The sequence below is a fragment of the Misgurnus anguillicaudatus genome, chromosome 12, assembly GCF_027580225.2.
Source record: "Misgurnus anguillicaudatus chromosome 12, ASM2758022v2, whole genome shotgun sequence".
NCBI lineage: Eukaryota > Metazoa > Chordata > Actinopteri > Cypriniformes > Cobitidae > Misgurnus > Misgurnus anguillicaudatus.
In genome coordinates this window covers 41,331,862-41,349,217 of record NC_073348.2, presented here as the reverse complement: position 1 = coordinate 41,349,217, position 17,356 = coordinate 41,331,862, and the positions used below count along the sequence as shown (strand labels likewise).

The 17,356-nt window shown below is 43.9% G+C and overlaps 3 protein-coding genes across 4 annotated transcripts in view; 2 read left to right on the top strand and 1 right to left on the bottom strand.

The window, feature by feature from the left end:
* Positions 1–2,813, top strand: part of ttc3 (tetratricopeptide repeat domain 3) — a 28,244-nt gene extending 25,431 nt beyond the window's left edge. The window contains 5 exon segments of the mRNA XM_073874644.1: positions 477–688; positions 770–896; positions 972–1,109; positions 2,181–2,273; positions 2,351–2,813. Of these exon segments, the coding sequence (XP_073730745.1) occupies positions 477–688; positions 770–896; positions 972–1,109; positions 2,181–2,273; positions 2,351–2,482 (702 nt within the window). The 3' untranslated portion in view covers positions 2,483–2,813.
* Positions 2,814–2,876: 63 nt separating this feature from the next.
* On the bottom strand, positions 2,877–5,716 carry vps26c (VPS26 endosomal protein sorting factor C). The gene is made up of 8 exons (XM_055207310.2): positions 5,569–5,716; positions 5,330–5,473; positions 5,061–5,210; positions 4,865–4,945; positions 4,708–4,782; positions 4,477–4,627; positions 4,180–4,332; positions 2,877–3,040 (listed from the first exon to the last, which is right to left on the bottom strand). Exons 1-8 carry the CDS (start codon positions 5,623–5,625, stop codon positions 2,958–2,960), a joined length of 894 nt encoding a protein of 297 aa, XP_055063285.1. The 5' UTR covers positions 5,626–5,716; the 3' UTR covers positions 2,877–2,957.
* A 738-nt stretch (positions 5,717–6,454) lies between these two features.
* On the top strand, positions 6,455–15,624 carry dyrk1aa (dual-specificity tyrosine-(Y)-phosphorylation regulated kinase 1A, a). 2 transcript variants are annotated; one of them, XM_055207307.2, is made up of 13 exons: positions 6,455–6,924; positions 7,841–7,953; positions 8,025–8,094; positions 9,327–9,523; positions 9,602–9,721; positions 10,096–10,284; positions 10,364–10,511; positions 10,904–11,190; positions 11,329–11,475; positions 11,860–12,000; positions 12,093–12,396; positions 12,485–12,606; positions 12,884–15,624. In XM_055207307.2, the coding sequence occupies exons 3-13, from the start codon at positions 8,085–8,087 to the stop codon at positions 13,484–13,486; spliced, it is 2,268 nt and encodes a 755-aa protein (XP_055063282.2). In that variant the 5' UTR covers positions 6,455–6,924; positions 7,841–7,953; positions 8,025–8,084; the 3' UTR covers positions 13,487–15,624. The 2 variants fall into 2 exon arrangements, with proteins under 2 accessions (XP_055063282.2, XP_055063283.2); XM_055207308.2 differs by lacking the exon at positions 7,841–7,953.
* Positions 15,625–17,356: the final 1,732 nt, after the last annotated feature.

Genomic DNA, 17,356 nt, shown 5'->3' with positions numbered 1-17,356 from the left:
ATATGATGCGAGGAATGGAATGGGTAACACATAGGTTAGGGTTGTTTTTCACCGCTTTTGTTTGCTTCTTTAAAAATAATTTCATTTCATATAATTTGTAAATGAATTTTAATCAATGTTTTGTGAATATAAATAAATGAGAACATTTAAACAGAAAAACGATGTGGAATAAGATGCATCCAACCCAGTGTCATGCTTTAGGAAAAACATGCAGTATGAACTCGGTTATAGATTACAATACAAGGATTAAAACAGTTATAGCACTTTAGCTCCAGAGGTTAGTTATTATTAAAGTAATGAGCTCGGTTGCACTTGTGCATGTATGGTCATGTTTCATGTCTATACAGATTCTGTGAAGCGATTCAGTACAGTTGAATAAAGATGAGTGTGTTTGATGATTCAATGTTTCTGCATTAGTGGCATTGGTCACATGATTGATTGACTGTTTGTTTGTTTGTTTGTTTATCTTTCTGCAGGCGACGGCTCCTGCGGCCTTTCAGCAGTCTGGGTCCAACAACACACACCTCCACGGCCGTCACGGGTCACTGCAGCCCACCCGAACCCCCACACCCACCGGCCGCAACACGCCGCAGCCCCCAGAGAGACGTCCCGAGGAATCCCAGCAGCACGTCACTGTGTACGACAGGATGCTGGAGCGTCTTAACGTGATGTTTCCTCATTATAACAAGTGCGTTTACTCTGACTTGACTTCATAATAATCAAATGCCGATGACTGTTGCAGTGAATTTGTTTGTGTGTTTCTCTCTAGGATGGTGTTAAGTAAATTCATCCAGGAGGTGCGTTCGGCTAACGGAGGCACTCTCAACGCATTGACCTATGATGATGTCGTCAACAGAGTCGCACAGCTGATCCTGGACCATCAGGAAAACGTGCGGGTGCGTGAACGGGCCTGTGGTCATGTTTTGATTTTATTACTGTGTAAATGTATAACCGGGTTTGTTGTCATGCAGGAGATGACGCTTAGAGACGAGAGGGACTCTGCTCAGGGTTTGACTTCATCTGATGACCTGGGCAGGTGGACTGGAGCGCCCCCGCTGACACACGTGTGGAAGAACATGTCAGAAAAACATCGCAACACTGCGCTGGCTGTAAGAGTTTTGCATTGTCACACGTCATCATGTGTATGTGTGGGGCATTATGTACCGCTGTCATTCAGTGCCATTACTACAGAAAATGAATGTAGTTCATCCCATCACTGATCTGCGTTGACAGAGATCGTCTTTCCGTTGGATCAGTTTCTAACTGTGCGTTCACACCAGACGCAAACGAATCGAATAAATCACGCCTAATTGGATGCTTGGATCTCTTCATTCATGCGTGAAATTCAAATGTGAATACGCTCAATTTGCCAGCTTTAGTCTCAATATGTTTATATATAGCTCAAATTGAGTAAAGAGCGTTTTTACAACTAACCAGATTGTCCGATCTCCTCACTCACTCTCTTCCAAGCAAGATCCTTTGTATTCCCGTTTGTATAAAAGTATGAAGATGTGTCGTACAGCTCCGGGTGTCCACATACAGCGACGATGATTTTGTCCTCCATTGTTTCTTCGTATTTCTGCCTCAGCTCACTACATCGTAATCACGTCACTACTAGATCAAGCTCCTGATTGGTTAACGTGGTGTGAATATCCAGCAAAGTTCACATTTTTCAAAACGCTCAATTCATGTTGTGTTATTCATGCGAATTGTGCTGCATGGTTGTCTACTGCGTCTTTGCCTTGATTTAACTCGTGCTTAACGCTTTATTTGTGTCTGGTGTGAACGCACCATAAGGGGTTTCAGGAACATGTTTAACTAGATGATGACATAAACAGACAAAAGTCAGCAGCCACACAATGCACAAAACCAAATCCTGTCAACTTAATAGGGAAAGATCAATCCCTTTAAAATTGCTGGTCACAATAACAATTAAACCTGACATTATCTGTACAATCAATATATTGTGTTTAAGCTCAGAGTAGAGAAGCTGAACGAAACCTTGCGCTTACCCTCGCATTGCACTCTCTGTTAATACTTTGACTTTTTTCTCTTTATGTCTTCTTTACTTGTAGTTCAGTATCTGATGCGGTTAATTTACTAATCAATCAAATTCATGACATGACTAACAGTGTATGCTGTTATAAATGTGTTAAGATAACGAAATGTTTTTCCGCCAGCTCAACATGGAGGATCCGTGTATCATCTGTCATGAGGACATGAGCGCTGAAGATGTTTCTGTGCTGGAGTGTCGCCACAGTTTTCACAGACAGGTCAGAAAGTTTTCTTTAACTTGACATTATTAGATTGTTCAGTAAGGTGTTGATTGATTGATTGTGTGTCTGTTCAGTGTATAAAGTCATGGCTGAAGGAACAGAGCACATGTCCCACGTGTCGAGAACATGCGCTGTTACCAGAAGATTTTCCCGTGCTGCCCGGCAGACATCGCAAGAGTCAAGCGTCTGCGGCCACATTTAACTGAGCCGAGCACACTGTCCTTCTTTACGCTAAAACCTTTATAGTGTGGGACCAATGTATGTTTCATTTTATTCATCTTAATTTCCAAAAAAAACTTTCACACACATTCTGTATGCTCTGATCTTTATAAAGCCCCACAGTGCTTATTCTGTTGTTAAGATTATTTGTAGTTGTCATAAAACCTTGTGGACCATTTAGTGATTGTTAGAATTATTTTCTAATGTAATAAAGTTTCTTTAACACTTTTAGGACAAACATTTTACTCTTCAGCTTTTACTATTTTATTGCATTTTGGCTGCACATTTTACTTAATTAAAAAATATTTAATCCGAGAACCGTCTCTTGTGTAAATGTGTCTTTACACCACAGGACTACAAGAAAACATTGAAAGACAAAAAGCATTTTTACAACTGTTCTTTATATTGACAGGAGAAGAAGAAAAATATTTCTTGAAATAAATCCATGATTATCCCTCCGACTCAAACTCTGACCAACTTCAGAGGAAAGTTTTCTGTTATCAAATGATCGTCGTGAAGAACAATCACGATATTCACCTCAAACTCTAAAAGACAAAAAAACAATAAACAAAGAAATGAATAAAGGCAATGACAATTCTTTTCATGCATAATACTGATGTGCTTACACATTACATACAGATAAATATAGAGATGAGTTGGATTTTTTAAAAAACAATGGCACTGATATATGTTACGATACGTTGTGTAAGCTGTTTTTAGTAAATACAACTTAAATGTTTGAGGGGCAGTTTCCCGGACAGGGATTAGACTAGTCCTAGACTAAAATAAATGTAAGAGCTGTCCAAACTGAAAACAACTTGCACTGACATATCTTAAAATACATCAGTGGCTGTTGTTTTGCCTCAAAATGCATACAAGGTATGTTTTTAGTAAGGCATGTTTTTTAAAACTAGTTATATTTCCTAATTAAACTAAACTCTAGTCCTGGTTTAAGCTAATCCCTGTCTGGGAAACCACCCCTGAATGTACTTTTGTAGACCACATCACAATTTGTTTAAAAAAAACTACAATTTTAATAAAAAAAGAAATGGATAGCTTGGAATAAATAATTAAGAGAAAGTAGCCAATACAAACCCATAATATCAGCGATTCATTCATTTTTGCAAACTAGACAGAGGTGTGACTACACTGTGCTACCGTAAACAAAACCTTGTAATGCTTGCCCCGCCCCCAATGGGTTCTTTGATTGGTCTACTGTTTTGGCACTGATGTGAAAGAGGAGGCGCAAACGCATCTGGAGACCAAAAAAACAACAACCATTCCACTCCTACCTGTATACCATGTGTGTAAATCAAACCGGTTTACAGTTTGCACCAGACAGTATATCGCCCAGCACTACGTTAAAGCATAACTGCATAGACATGGTAAATGGACTGCATTTATATAGCGCTTTTAACAGACATATGGCTTTACAAGTTTGCCTCACATTCACGCACACATTCATACACCGACGGCGGTGTCAGCCATGCAAAGCGCCATCCAGCATCTGAGGTTAGATGTCTTGCTCGGGGACACCTCGGCACTTGGTCCGGTGGAGCCGGGGATTGGGCCGCCGACCTTCCGGTTTGTGGACGGCCTGCGTGGGCCACTGCCGCCCCAAGACATGTCTGTGTCCCTTGACTCATATAAAAAAAAACATGTTGTGCAATAAACGCTTGCTTACCGACTTTAAAATTGGTGGTTTCGAGAGTTGGGCAGGTGAAGAGTCGAGGAAAGACCATATAAATGGGGATGGAGAGACCGTGACAAACATCACCTTCAGCGATCTGGATGTTTTGTATTTCAGTGGCGTCTCTGGCGTATCCCTCCGCACAACCTTAACACACATGAACACTGTCAGCGGTCTCACATGGACCGGGCCGCTTCTGCACCTCTCAGATTGGTTCATAATGCGTTTTTTTAAAGGTGACATCAAGTGACATCAGCACAATTGAGGCGATTTGATTTGCTGTAAACTCACCACAGGTCTCCACTCTGACCAGCTGTAGCTCAATGCTCTTGATGGCGACCTCTGAACTCTCTACCATCAGTTCACCCGTCAGGGGTTGGGTGATCACACAGCTGGTGGCGTCCAGGTGACCCCTGATCAGAAACTTTGGTAAGGCGGTTCTCTGCAGGACACAAATCATTACGTTCATGACTGAGATGATCTACAGAGATGAGATGAGATGGTTTGAGATTTCTGCTGTACCTCTCTGACGTTGTGCAGCGTGTCTGGTGTGATGGTAAAGTCCACCGGGTTCAGCTGCACCTTTGACTTCTGTGGCTGGACAATCAAATTGATTTCATGAACATCTTTCATATAATATAAATGAGATAAATACTGTATGCGTGATAAACAGACTGACCAGACAGTGCACCATAAATTCACAAGTCTTGCTCAAGTCTTTGGCGAGCAGCGAGCGTCTCATATCACAGCGAAGTGTGTACTGAACACAAAACAACAAAAACTTCAGAGGCCCACAATATAAAACAAATAAATAACACCACATCATCCGAGCTCTTATGATGTCAGCAATGATACTGAGTGTGTATTTATGTTACCTGTATGTTGACAAAAACCCCATGATAAGTCTCATACAAGACTCTGTTGCCTTTGGCCTGCAGTGGAAACTCAAAGGGGATTTCAGTTCGACCTGCTGGCACTTTTCCTGGTTTCACCACCTCGATGTTAGTGGACACTAACTGAATGGGCTTGACAGAAGAGATGAGGGATTTTTTTTGTTAATGTGCAATGACAAATCTCTTGCCCCCTTCTCCTGGTACATAACATTTATGTTGGCACAGTGTAGTTGTGTTTGTGTTTTTCTTGCCTTGACAGAATTATAAAAGGCCTCAAACACTCCGACACTCTTGGAGCTCAGCTGTAGGTTCACCAAGCCCTCCATACTGAGAGAAATACCCTGATGCTGAAGAGCATCTTTACTGCTGATGATCACAACACCAGACAGAACCTCCTGCAACACACACACACATATATACTCAGTCACTGCAGGATTATAACTTCTGTGTGTTTATTACACTTTATCATCACAGTTTAAAGTAAACTCACCCCTTCATGATAAACTTTATTCGCTCGTTTCAATCTAACATCGAGAGAAACGCTCATCTTCAGTCTTGAATAACTTCCTGTATCGAAATCACGTGAACGCTTACGTCATCTCCATGGGCGTGTTTTGCGCTCTCTTGTCTTTTTAAACATCACATTATTCAAAGTGGTATTTAAATCGGATTAATTTTATTCAAGATTTATGTTATAGTTATTGCATTTGTATCATGAATGTTGTTGTTATACGTTACACATACGCTTTTGTTTGTTTGCTTGCTTGTTTGTTTATTTGTGTTAAGAGTAAAAGATTTAATAGCTTTGTTTATTATATTAAATGTATTTAAAAGATTTACAGATGAACAAGGTAGACATAAACATGCATAAAGCCAGGAGGGGGGATCGAGCGCTACACAAATATATTAAAAGATTCACATATTACACAAGTTTTAGTTGCCTTCTTATTACTTGAGAATAAAATGCTCTTCATATACATTTTAATTGCTTTTTCAAGAACCAAAAACAAAGGTTTATCTTTACGATATTTGCATGTATGAATATAACATTTTCATAAATTAAAATAAAGTTGATAATAAAATATTTTTCCTCTTATTTGGAGGCGACCTTTGTAAAACCAAACCAAACATTTTCTAAATTAAAGAAAAGAGCAATGCCAAAATAAGTGAAACACAGTTTAAACAAACAGTTTAAAATCAATTCGTTTCAATGAATATCCTTTTTTAATTGAACGAGAAACGTCTTCACTGGATGCGCGAATATCTTTGACTTGATTTCGCCACGCCCATTGAAAGGTTAAAATGATTGGCGGTTTCCATGACAACTTCTTTAACCGTTCCTGCGTCATGAGGACATCCGGGAACCTCGGCGTGTGATTGACAGTCGTCATGGAAACGTTCTCACTCGGCTTCCATTTTGTTTCCGACTTTTTCTTTCTTCATAAGATTGGTGGCTGGCTCGCGTGACATCGATAACGCATTATAAATCGATAATCGATCGGTCCCGCGTCGTATTGATGATCGGAAACGCTGCGCGTTGAGTTTAGTGCGTCAGTGCGTCGGGCCGCTCCTGCGCGCGGGTTTGGAGCGCGCGCGCCATTTTGTCCAGCGGCCGCGGCGCGCGCGCAGGATGAGTGAGTGACGGACGGACGGCGGGACTGCTGCGCTGCGGAGCGCGCCGACGCTCACCGAGAGGCGCTCTTCATTTCTCTACGGTTCTGTGGAAGCGGATCCGAGCGGCGAAGGCTTCGATCAGACGCCATTTGGAAGGGAATTCTCGAGAAAAGCGTGGATTTATTCTAAAGGATTTTTATCGCTCTCGCCAGAAAGAGGCGCGCGCGACACGGTGAGTGATGACGGCTAGCGCTGCGGCTAACGGTTAGCCGCTTTTACGGATCCCACACAGATACACCCCGGCCATTCGAACCCGCGCATTCCCCTCTCTGATTCGGGCACGATTTGAGGTGCTATGTGGTCCGTCAGAGGGTCAGCGGTTTAACGCGAGCGTTTGTTTGTTTGTGTAGGGTTCGTTCGTTACGTTCATCGTTTAGAGGCCCGCGCTGCTAACGGTCAACTAGCTTCGGTATCGGCGGCTCTGGGTGAACCTTTCACCGTTCATTCATTTGATTCTCAACATCGCCGCTTCCAGTGACCGACCGCGCGACTGTCACTCCGTGTTGTTTGTTGGTGTTTCTTACTTCATCGACGCTGTTGTTTCGTTAGCAAGTTGTGCTAATGTTGCTAGTGTTTTGACAGCTTTGATTCTCCTCATGTTTGTGGGTGAGATCTACGGAATCAGAGCTGCAGAGAAGAGTGATTCACACGCTGAATCAGTCCAACAAGACAGGAAAAGTTGACGGACTACCAACAACCTTGACTAGTGTCGGAGCTCCGTAGGTTAACCTATAGTTAGTCTCTGTCATATAACGCACATGTAGAGATGTTTTGCTAAGAGCACCTGAAGCGCAGTTTCTGCTTCATGTCAGTGAGGTTTGTGACACTTTTCGTTTAGTTAATACGCTCCGTGTGATTGTTTACAGTGACTCCTGGTTGAGATGTTTACTCAGCTGTCACTGTTTGGATCTGTGGATCCCTAAACGAATCGATCATCTCATTGAATTATTCGCGTAACGTTAGTTTCGTCCAGTCAGCGAATGTGTGGACGATGAAATCTCAGTCGCTACAAGTTTCACATAAACATTAAGCTTCGTTCGTCAAAACTCTTAGATGACTCTGTGGTCTGTGAATTCATTTCATGACAGATCTTCACCAATGGTTGTGCAAGTTGAAGATAAACTCAAACATCTAATACTGCAAGACCCTGCTGAAACATCAGGGCTGTTCTCACCTGGAAACCACTCGCTAGTCAGTTCAGGTAAATCTAACTACTCGCGTGACTATGTCATTGTGTGATTAGTTTCTAATTGTGAGTTTGTTTTCTTGCAGTGAGCTGTGGTTTGCAGATGGACTCCCCTGTCAGAATGATATGAGATCTGTCAGAAGACGATGCATACAGGTGAGCGCTGTTGTCTATTCACAGGGTGTAATCGTGCGTTTTTGGGCAGAGATTGAGCCGCTGAGACCGATTGTCCCTTTACTTTAGTGGAAGTCAATGCGAGCAGGAGAAAAAGCGGACAGTGTGTGGGAAATATCCGGGTGTTCCCTCTGTGTTTATGCGTGTACACAAAAGACACACGTGTGCGTGTTACCACCAATAAATGGCTTTAGTGTTTATAAATGTTGAAATAAATCACAGGCGCGGGTCGGGTGTCTCCAGGGTCGCAGGTCCTCTCTCAGACCAACCGATTCCCGGTTCCTCACCCGAGAGCTTTTCTGTCAGCAAATACTGTGCTGTTAAACTGTGCTGGGAAATGTGTCAAAGTGCAATTCAATTTCATGCCTCTTACCCGTTTTCCTATTGGACCAAACCTCTGAGCTTTGCCCTAGCAACAGAAGTGGGTTATTTGCATAGCCTTTCCGGATTGGCTGGCGCTTTAGCTCTCTGGCCAATGGCGTATCATCTTCCTGGTGGTAGGCTATGGTAATGAGGCGCTGTTGCTGGGGTTGTGAGCGCTGGTTACCAGTGTGAATGTGCTGCATTGTGTTTGCTGGTGAGAGAGGCTGATAAATGACGACTTAATGATCTGCAGAATTTCCACCCGCTGCAGACGCTCACATTTCCAAACACCAATCACTCTCTGAACCTTTTATTCTCTTATGATTTGATGCTTTTTAGCGCTCTTGGAGAGAAATAATCCATTCATTCAATATTTGCATCAGTTGTGTAATAACGTCGACGGAAGAGAAAAGACTCTTAGTTTGTGTTCTTGTCGTTGTCTGACCGAGTTCAGTGTGCGTGTGTGTGATCCTAATGCTGAGTCACAAACACACATCAGCTCTCATCAGACCTGCATATACGTGTGTGTGTGTGTGTACACAATCAATGGTCGTGCGTGTCTGAGAGACTTCAACACATGTTCGTCTTGTGACACAAAAGCACGTCTGTGATCTGCCATTTTGGACAGAGCTTTTTTGGATTTTCTGTAACCCGATCGGGGCTCTCGTTTCCCCGCCGCACACCTCGTGCGTTATTTCGTCTATTAAAACGAGGGACAGAATGGGAGCCTCAATGACAAGCAAAGACATTGTGTTTTCCCAGCCGTCCCGTGCCTTTATTCTGGCCGTTTATTGGACGAAGCCGTCCGTCTCTGTCTCGGCTCAAGTCGTGTCTGTTTGTGTGTGTTCTAGGAGGAGAGACCTCAGCATGCAAACCCTCATCTGTCCGGCTGGCTCCCTCGTTTTCTTTCCATTCGGCCGGCGTGCAGATGGATGCGCAGACGCCCCAATCTCACCCGCCGTTCGGCGATGGTCACCCGCAGGGCGCTGACCAAACGGGCGCCGCGCTGCCATACGCCTCGCAGGCCCCCCAACCCAACTCCACCCAGGTATGCACGTGCTCGCCGAGGGTCGTGGGAGTGTGCCGTGCGATCGGGCCTCACCGCTCTGTCTTCTGTGTGTTGCAGGTAACCGCTGATATGGTGATGTTACAGAGGCGAATGCCTCAGTGTTTCAGAGATCCGGCGACAGCACCTTTACGGAAACTCTCCATTGAACTGATCAAAACCTACAAACACATCAATGAGGTGCGCAGTTCACGTTACTGTACATGCTAACCTTTACTGTGGCTCACAGATGCAATCTTTGTAGCGTTTGGCTCATCTCTCGGACAGCTGGGCGAATTGTATATATTAAGCATCGGGCATAACATAGACCGGGTTGAATTTATAGCTTATTTACAAGTTAAACCCCCAGTCTCACAAATAAGGCCTAAGGCTAGCCCTTAAATATCTTAAAAATATAATTGTTTTGTCTGAAGATGAGCACCAGTAATTACATTTATAAAAGGCCTAATCCTGACTGAATTCTTGAATTATGTAAATTGCTCATTATATTTATTGGCTGCTAAAGCTTTCATCAAAGTAGATCCATGACAGTCGATAACGCTGTTTGTTTCTAGGTTTACTATGCAAAAAAGAAGCGTCGTCACCAACAGGGTCAAGGGGAGGACTCGAGTAACAAGAAGGAGAGAAAACTTTACAACGACGGTTACGACGACGACAACTTTGACTACATCGTTAAAAACGGAGAGAAATGGATGGACAGATATGAGATCGACTCTCTAATAGGCAAAGGCTCGTTCGGTCAGGTTAGTCTCTCAGTACTAGAGAAGCGTGGTTTTACTGGTGAAGGTGTGCTCGCGCTGATTGTTAGTCTCTCTGCGACAGGTGGTGAAAGCGTACGACCGCGTGGAGCAGGAGTGGGTCGCCATTAAGATCATCAAGAATAAAAAGGCTTTTCTCAATCAAGCTCAGATCGAAGTCCGACTGCTGGAGCTCATGAACAAACACGACACTGAGATGAAGTACTACATCGGTAATGTCTTTGAACTTTGTTAGTACAACCAAGTTGTTTTAATAAATGTATTTTGTAGGCGTCTGCCCTCTCTATGCCAAGTGCTTTAGATCAAGATTGAATGTTATCTCTAACTCTTATCCAGGGTGAGCAGGCGCATCTACTGTAGATCTAGTAGCACTTCAGTACTGAATACAGAGAAAACACTCAAGAAAACACATTTATATACAGTTTGACATTACTCCTTTGACTCTTTGTCAGGTTGTTGTCTTGGGATTTTCTCTTCTGCTGAATGACAGCATTTATCCTTCAGGATGTCAGTGTGACATCAGTGGTGTTCAGTGGCACACTTAGGAAACTCTGATATTTTGATGTGCTGTTATGTCATGTTGGTCTTTTTCTCTCTCCTCTAGTTCATCTCAAACGCCATTTCATGTTCCGGAATCACTTGTGTCTGGTCTTCGAGATGTTGTCCTATAACCTGTACGATCTGCTGAGGAACACAAATTTCCGCGGCGTGTCTTTGAACCTGACGCGTAAGTTTGCTCAGCAGCTTTGCACGGCGCTGCTCTTCTTGGCCACCCCTGAACTGAGCATCATCCACTGTGACCTCAAACCTGAGAACATCCTGCTCTGTAACCCCAAGAGATCCGCTATCAAGATTGTCGACTTCGGCAGCTCCTGTCAGCTCGGACAGCGGGTGAGTCAGGAATAAACTGTCTGTGCTTTTTTGTAGTTAAATTGCACTGTCACCAAAAAATCTTGGTTTGTTGTTGATGTTCGTGTCTATAAGCAGCAGTGTTCGCTAACATTAACATGATGCAATTCTGTTTTGTAGATATACCAGTACATCCAGAGTCGGTTTTATCGCTCGCCCGAGGTTCTACTGGGAATGCCTTATGATCTGGCCATAGACATGTGGTCTCTGGGCTGCATCTTGGTGGAGATGCACACTGGAGAGCCTCTGTTCAGTGGAGCTAATGAGGTATATCTCTTTCCTCTCGTCCAACAGGTGCCAACCAGCGCCTTTCTTCCTTTGTTTTCTAGCCAGGCCTGGTGTGCGTTTGTTTTGTGTCTGATGCAATATTGATCCGACATCATGAAAGTTACCTATTATTACACGTTAGTCCAAGTGTCGTTTGGATTCTGTCTGATTGCAAAAGCAGTTGGGTTTTTTAATGCACATTCATGCACTTGTGTGCATGTGTCACGATTGCTTCATAAACATGAGCTTCATATATTTTTCAACAGATTGCACTGGTACATACACATTCACACACACAAAGACTCCTGACATTAGGGATTTTGCCCTTTAATGTAGCATTAGTTGAGCAAATTGTTCCTTTTTTCCATCTATTTTTATTTGCAGGTCGATCAAATGAACAAAATTGTGGAAGTTTTGGGGGTCCCTCCCAGTCATATTCTGGAACAGGCACCTAAGGCCAGGAAGTTCTTTGAGAAGATGACTGATAGCACGTGGTGTGCAAAGAAGACCAAAGATGGCAAAAGGGTGTGTGTCGTATGATCTCGTGTCTTATGTAACGTGTAGGTTAATCTTGTTTCGTTTGCTGATATTGACGGTTCGTCCTTTGCTGTGTGCAGTATAAACCCGCAGGCTCTCGTAAGCTGCACAATATCTTGGGCGTGGAAGCAGGTGGTCCGGGTGGGCGTAGAGCCGGCGAGTCGGGCCACGCTGTCGCCGACTATCTTAAGTTCAAAGACCTGATCTTGCGGATGCTGGACTACGACCCCAAGACTCGCATCCAGCCATATTACGCGCTGCAGCACAGTTTCTTCAAGAAAACTGCGGACGAGGGTACGAACACCAGCAGCAGTGTATCCACGAGTCCGGCACTGGAACAGTCGCAGTCATCTGGAACCACATCCAGCACCTCCTCCAGTTCAGGTATAACCATAGGGGTCGGTCAAAGATTCGTTAGCAATCCACAAAGGGTGTAGTCCGTCACTGACTGATGAATATCGTGCGATTGCAGGAGGTTCTTCTGGAACCAGCACGAGTGGCCGAGCCCGATCTGATCCGACCCATCAGCACCGGCACAGCGGAGGGCATTTCAGTGCTGCAGTGGGCATCGACTGTCACAACCTCTGCCCACAGGTGCCAACCAAACTGTTACACTTCCACACCTGTCACGTGACCACACAAACATCACAATAGTTGCCGCCTTCTATTGCAAACTTTCTTGCGTACATCTAAAGTATGTTTTTTTTTTTTGTATTAAGAGAAGGGATCAAGTGTCTTGACAAGATTGAGTGTGTTAAAATCAGGAAATGTGTATACAGTGAAGTGACGGAATACAAGAAAATTTGAGAAGTCTAGCAAACTATGAGAAAATGTGTGTAATGCGTTCTCCTGTGTTTGTTTTGTGCGACAGGCGAGACAAGCGTTCGTGCCCACGCTGGGCTGGGTCGGAGGAGATGGACTTCAGCAGGCCGCGGGAGAGACGCACCCCGTCCAGGAGACCACCTTCCACGTGCCGCCCCACCAACCCAAGGCTCTGCACCCTCACTCGTCCCATCATCATCATCATCACCACCACCATCACCTCCATCAGCACCCGCAGGGCCCCGCCCGTCCCCGCCCCCGACTCTACTCGCCATCGCACAGCGCCTCCACGCAGGACTCAATGGAGGTGACGCACGGCCACCTGTCCATGACCTCGCTGTCTTCCTCTGCCTCGTCTTCGTCCACGTCGTCCTCCTCCACGGGGAACCATCACCACGCCTACCAGAGCCGCCCGCTGCCGCACGGGCTGGGCTTCGGGCACAACGGCAGCATGACTTTGGGATTGGGTGCCTTCTCCAACCCGCGGCAGGAGACGGGCGCGCCGGGTCACCCCTCGTATCCCGCGAGCACGAACTCCGGGCCGGGCCACTACATAGCCGAGACTCACGTGGGCCTGAGACCGGGCATGGAGCGCGAGGAGTCGCCCATGGCGGCCATGTGCGTGCAGCCGAGCTCTGTGGCGAGCTCCTGACTAGCCTGAGAACGCTCGCGTCGCCATTAAAGCTGCTGGAACGAGACGAGAGCCGATCTCCGATTGGCTGCCGGGAGCCACGACATCACCGTCCGCGGATGTTTAACACGAGGCTTTCTCTCAAACGTTTGCTTTGGTTTTCTTCTGTTCTTTCGATCTCAGATGGTTTTCGATGCTCGTTCACCTTCACGCCGCCGAGTTCCTCTGGAAGATTTGAAGGTGATGGAGACTCCCGATCTCTCGAGTTCCTCTTGTTCATCTGTTTTTTCATGTTGTGCAATCGTGTGCTTTAAGCAGAGCGTTTCCAGAGTGCAATGAGACCCTGCGGTTGTGGTCTAGGGGCGCAGGGCGTGCGTGCGTGCGTGACAGTGCTTCTTTAATATGGCCTTATCATTACAGACTGAATAAAGATGAGCTGGACGTTTCTTCATCTCAAAGTGAGAAAAGCTTTCATGTATTTTTGAGTGTGAACACCGTTAATTCATCGCCACACAGGAACACTGTCGGAAACGAAACGGAATGGTGATTTGAGGCCTTTTTTAACTTGGAAAAAAATTGGAATCCTAATAATCCACCAGTGGGCACATGTGGTCTCTCGTCCGTGTGTCCCTCCTGCTCCCCCTCTTAATTTCTGCTTGATCTCGTTGCTCCTGCGGCGCGCCGTGTGCTTTTATTTTCACCCTCAAACTTTTGTGTTGCTTCGTTGGTTTTTCACTTCATTTTTATTATTGTTATTATTATTATTATTATTATTATTATGCTGTGAATTTTACACGAGTTTTATTTTTCCTTTTTGATAATTTATTGTACCAAAGGCGTTTTTGTTTTTCTTTCTCTTTGTTTTGTTTTTTTATAGAACATAGATGTCTGTAACCAATAATGTAGCAGTTCTGCACTTTTTGAAGCAAAGGTGTGTCACGTGACGTCACAGAACTGGAAGTGTGGTTTTAATGTTCCTGGACACCACCGTCCATCGCTTAGGAAATTCTGTCGCTCTGTTTTGTTTCGCTTCATTTTCACTCGAGCGTTTCCCATCGGTGGGACGACGGTGCACGTGGACGCCGCGAGCTGCTCGGCTGGTCCCAGAGCAGCTGGACAGTCAGAGATCACATGCGGGCCAGACGCAGGTGCGTGAACGACTCTCACAACTCTCTAAAGCAATCCAAACACGAGACGCTTTCGGTCCACGCCGGTCTCTCTCTCTCTCACTCACTCTCTCTTTCTCTCTCTCTCTGTGCGATCGATCGCGGTGGTTTCGAACGGACGCACGGTTCTTTAGGGTTCCTGTGGGCGTGGCTTACGGAGGGAGTCCATGAAACAGGCTTCAGGTGTTTACTTTGTGTGACCCCATTTTAATAGCTGAAATAGAATTTATGTACATATTTATATTTTTTTAATAAAGGAAGTTTAGAACTCACTACTTTTTTCCTAATGGTATTTTGAGTACATTTAAGTCAACCTGCAGTGGAAGTGGTAGTCAATGGATATCAGTGCTTCCATGCCAAAGTAGTTGACGATGATGACGACGACGATGTTAGTACAAATGATGATGTAGGGTTGAGATGGGAGGGGGAGTAGCTCTTCATACTTCAATATTCTAGACAGGGTATCGTTTGTGGATGTGTCTACAATCAGAACGACATCGGGCGCCGGTTCACGTGTTCGTATGACGTAGTACACAGGAACTGTAGTTTTTCTTTCAACTGTGGTACTTCATTTGGCACAAGCCTTCAAGAAATGGGTCCATTTGAAAGCGGAAGTCGTGCTGTGGCGGACGGTTTGTGTTGTAGGGTGACAAACATCTACAGAGCTCCTGCAAACATTTCAGGCCACACCTGATTTTACTCTTTAATTCTCTCTCTCTCTCTATCTCTCCCTCGTCCAACTTTCCCCTCGGCTTCCCGTCCGGTTCACATTCACACTCCTCGTTTGGTTCCAGGACATGTGATGATGATGATGATGATGATGATGTAAGCAGAACGACAGACAGATATTTGGGATCTTTATCAACAGGTTGTAAGATCAGGACTTTGTGTAAATTAAAATGTCGCTGAAGGGCAGTAATGGACAAACCCTTTGTACTATATTCAAGCGGTCTTATGTATGATTATAAAAAAAACAAAGTTGCTTAACTTGTACCTGGTCTACTCTTCTTTCTTTATTCTTGAAAGTTTCTTCACACACATGTTGAAATATTTGCCATCGCACACAACCAAGAGCTTTAGAGATGAGTCGACACAAATCTACTTTTCTATTTGAGTTGTTGGTTTTTGACTCATTTTCTACATCTCTCTCTCTCTCTCTCAATAGTACACGTGCAGCATTAGTCATTATTGAGCAAATATAACCAATTAATTAAAGAGGTAGTTCTCCAAATAAAGAAATGTATACAGGTTAAAGGAATGTTCAATTTTCTTAAAAGAAAAATCCAGATAATTTACTCACCACCATGTCATCCAAAATGTTGATGTTTTTCTTTGTTCAGTCGAGAAGAAATTATGTTTTTTTTGAGGAAAACATTGCAGGATTTTTCTCATTTTAATGGACTTTAATAGACACCAACACTTAACACTTAACTCAACATGTAACAGTTTTTTTCAACAGAGTTTCAAAGGTCTATAAACGATCCCAAACGAGGCATAAGGGTCTTATCTAGCGAAACGATTGTCATTTTTGACAAGAAAAATTAAAAATATGCTCTTTTAAACCACAACTTTTTGTCTAGATCCGGTCCAGCGCGACCTAACGTAAATGCGTAGTGACGTAGGGAGGTCACGTGTTACATATATAAAACGCACATTTGCGGACCATTGTAAACAATAAACTGACACAAAGACATTAATTAGTATCAGTTGACATACAACACCGTAGGAACGGTCCTCTTTCTCAACACTTGTAAACACTGAGGCGAAGTTTCGCGTTCGTCCTCTGTGACGTCATGATGTATTGCGTGGGGTCGCGCTGGCACATCACGACCGGATCTGGACGAGAAGTTGTGCTTTGGGAGTGTATATTTGTTGTTTTTGTTGTCGGGAATGACAATCATTTTGCTAGATAAGACCCTTATGCCTCGTTTGGGATCGTTTATAGTGCTTTGAAACTCTGTTGAAAAAAAACTGTTGCGTGTTGAGTTGAGTGTTGGTTGTTGGTGTCTATTAAAGTCCATTAAAATTAGAAAATTCCTGCAATGTTTTCCTCAAAAAACATAATTTCTTCTCGACTGAACAAAGAAAGACATCAACATTTTGGATGACATGGTGGTGAGTAAATTATCTGGATTTTTCTTTCAAGAAAATGGATTATTCCTTTAATAACGACATGAGAGTGAGTAAATGATGACAGAATTTTCAACTATCCCTTTAACCAGTTAAAGCAGCTAAATTGCAGTTTGACGTCATCGTTTTCCCGGTGGTGACCTCCAGATGGCAGCACAGACCAATAAATGTCACCGGTGCTGTTTGTAGGGGGGTCCTTTATAGATGATTTTCTTTAGTCTGGAGTTTTTATTATGAACTACTAGAATGAGACGGTTAGTAAGACCGAAAGGCGACATCTTACCGGTTTCTGATCCCGCGGTCACAGAAGATAACAGATGTCATAAAATCTTTATATTAAATAACATTTAAAATCTACAGCATGATATCTGCAGAGTTTTCAGAGTGAATACATCAACTGATCGTGGACATCAGCAGAATTTGATTATTTGCTGCATTTCTGTCGTCGTGAGTAAATGAAACTCTCGTGTTTAAACTTCATTCTAATACCTCGGTTTCATTTCCAGATCTTAGTGCATCTTTGTTTTGATAAATGTGCGGTAATTTGAGGATCATGTATTGTAAATTCATGTATTAATTCTGTGACAATGACATT

Excerpts from the sequence above, each read along its gene's own strand:
- vps26c (XM_055207310.2), bottom strand. The coding sequence starts at position 5,625 with ATGAGCGTTTCTCTCGATGTTAGATTGAAACGAGCGAATAAAGTTTAT. Across the intron at positions 5,211-5,329 it reads CCTTTTATAATTCTGTCAAG|CCCATTCAGTTAGTGTCCAC; the intron begins GCAAGAAAAACA and ends TCTTCTGTCAAG. Across the intron at positions 4,946-5,060 it reads GGGTTTTTGTCAACATACAG|TACACACTTCGCTGTGATAT; the intron begins GTAACATAAATA and ends TTTTGTGTTCAG.
- dyrk1aa (XM_055207308.2), top strand. Across the intron at positions 9,524-9,601 it reads CCCAACCCAACTCCACCCAG|GTAACCGCTGATATGGTGAT; the intron begins GTATGCACGTGC and ends TGTGTGTTGCAG. Across the intron at positions 11,476-11,859 it reads TGTTCAGTGGAGCTAATGAG|GTCGATCAAATGAACAAAAT; the intron begins GTATATCTCTTT and ends TTTTATTTGCAG.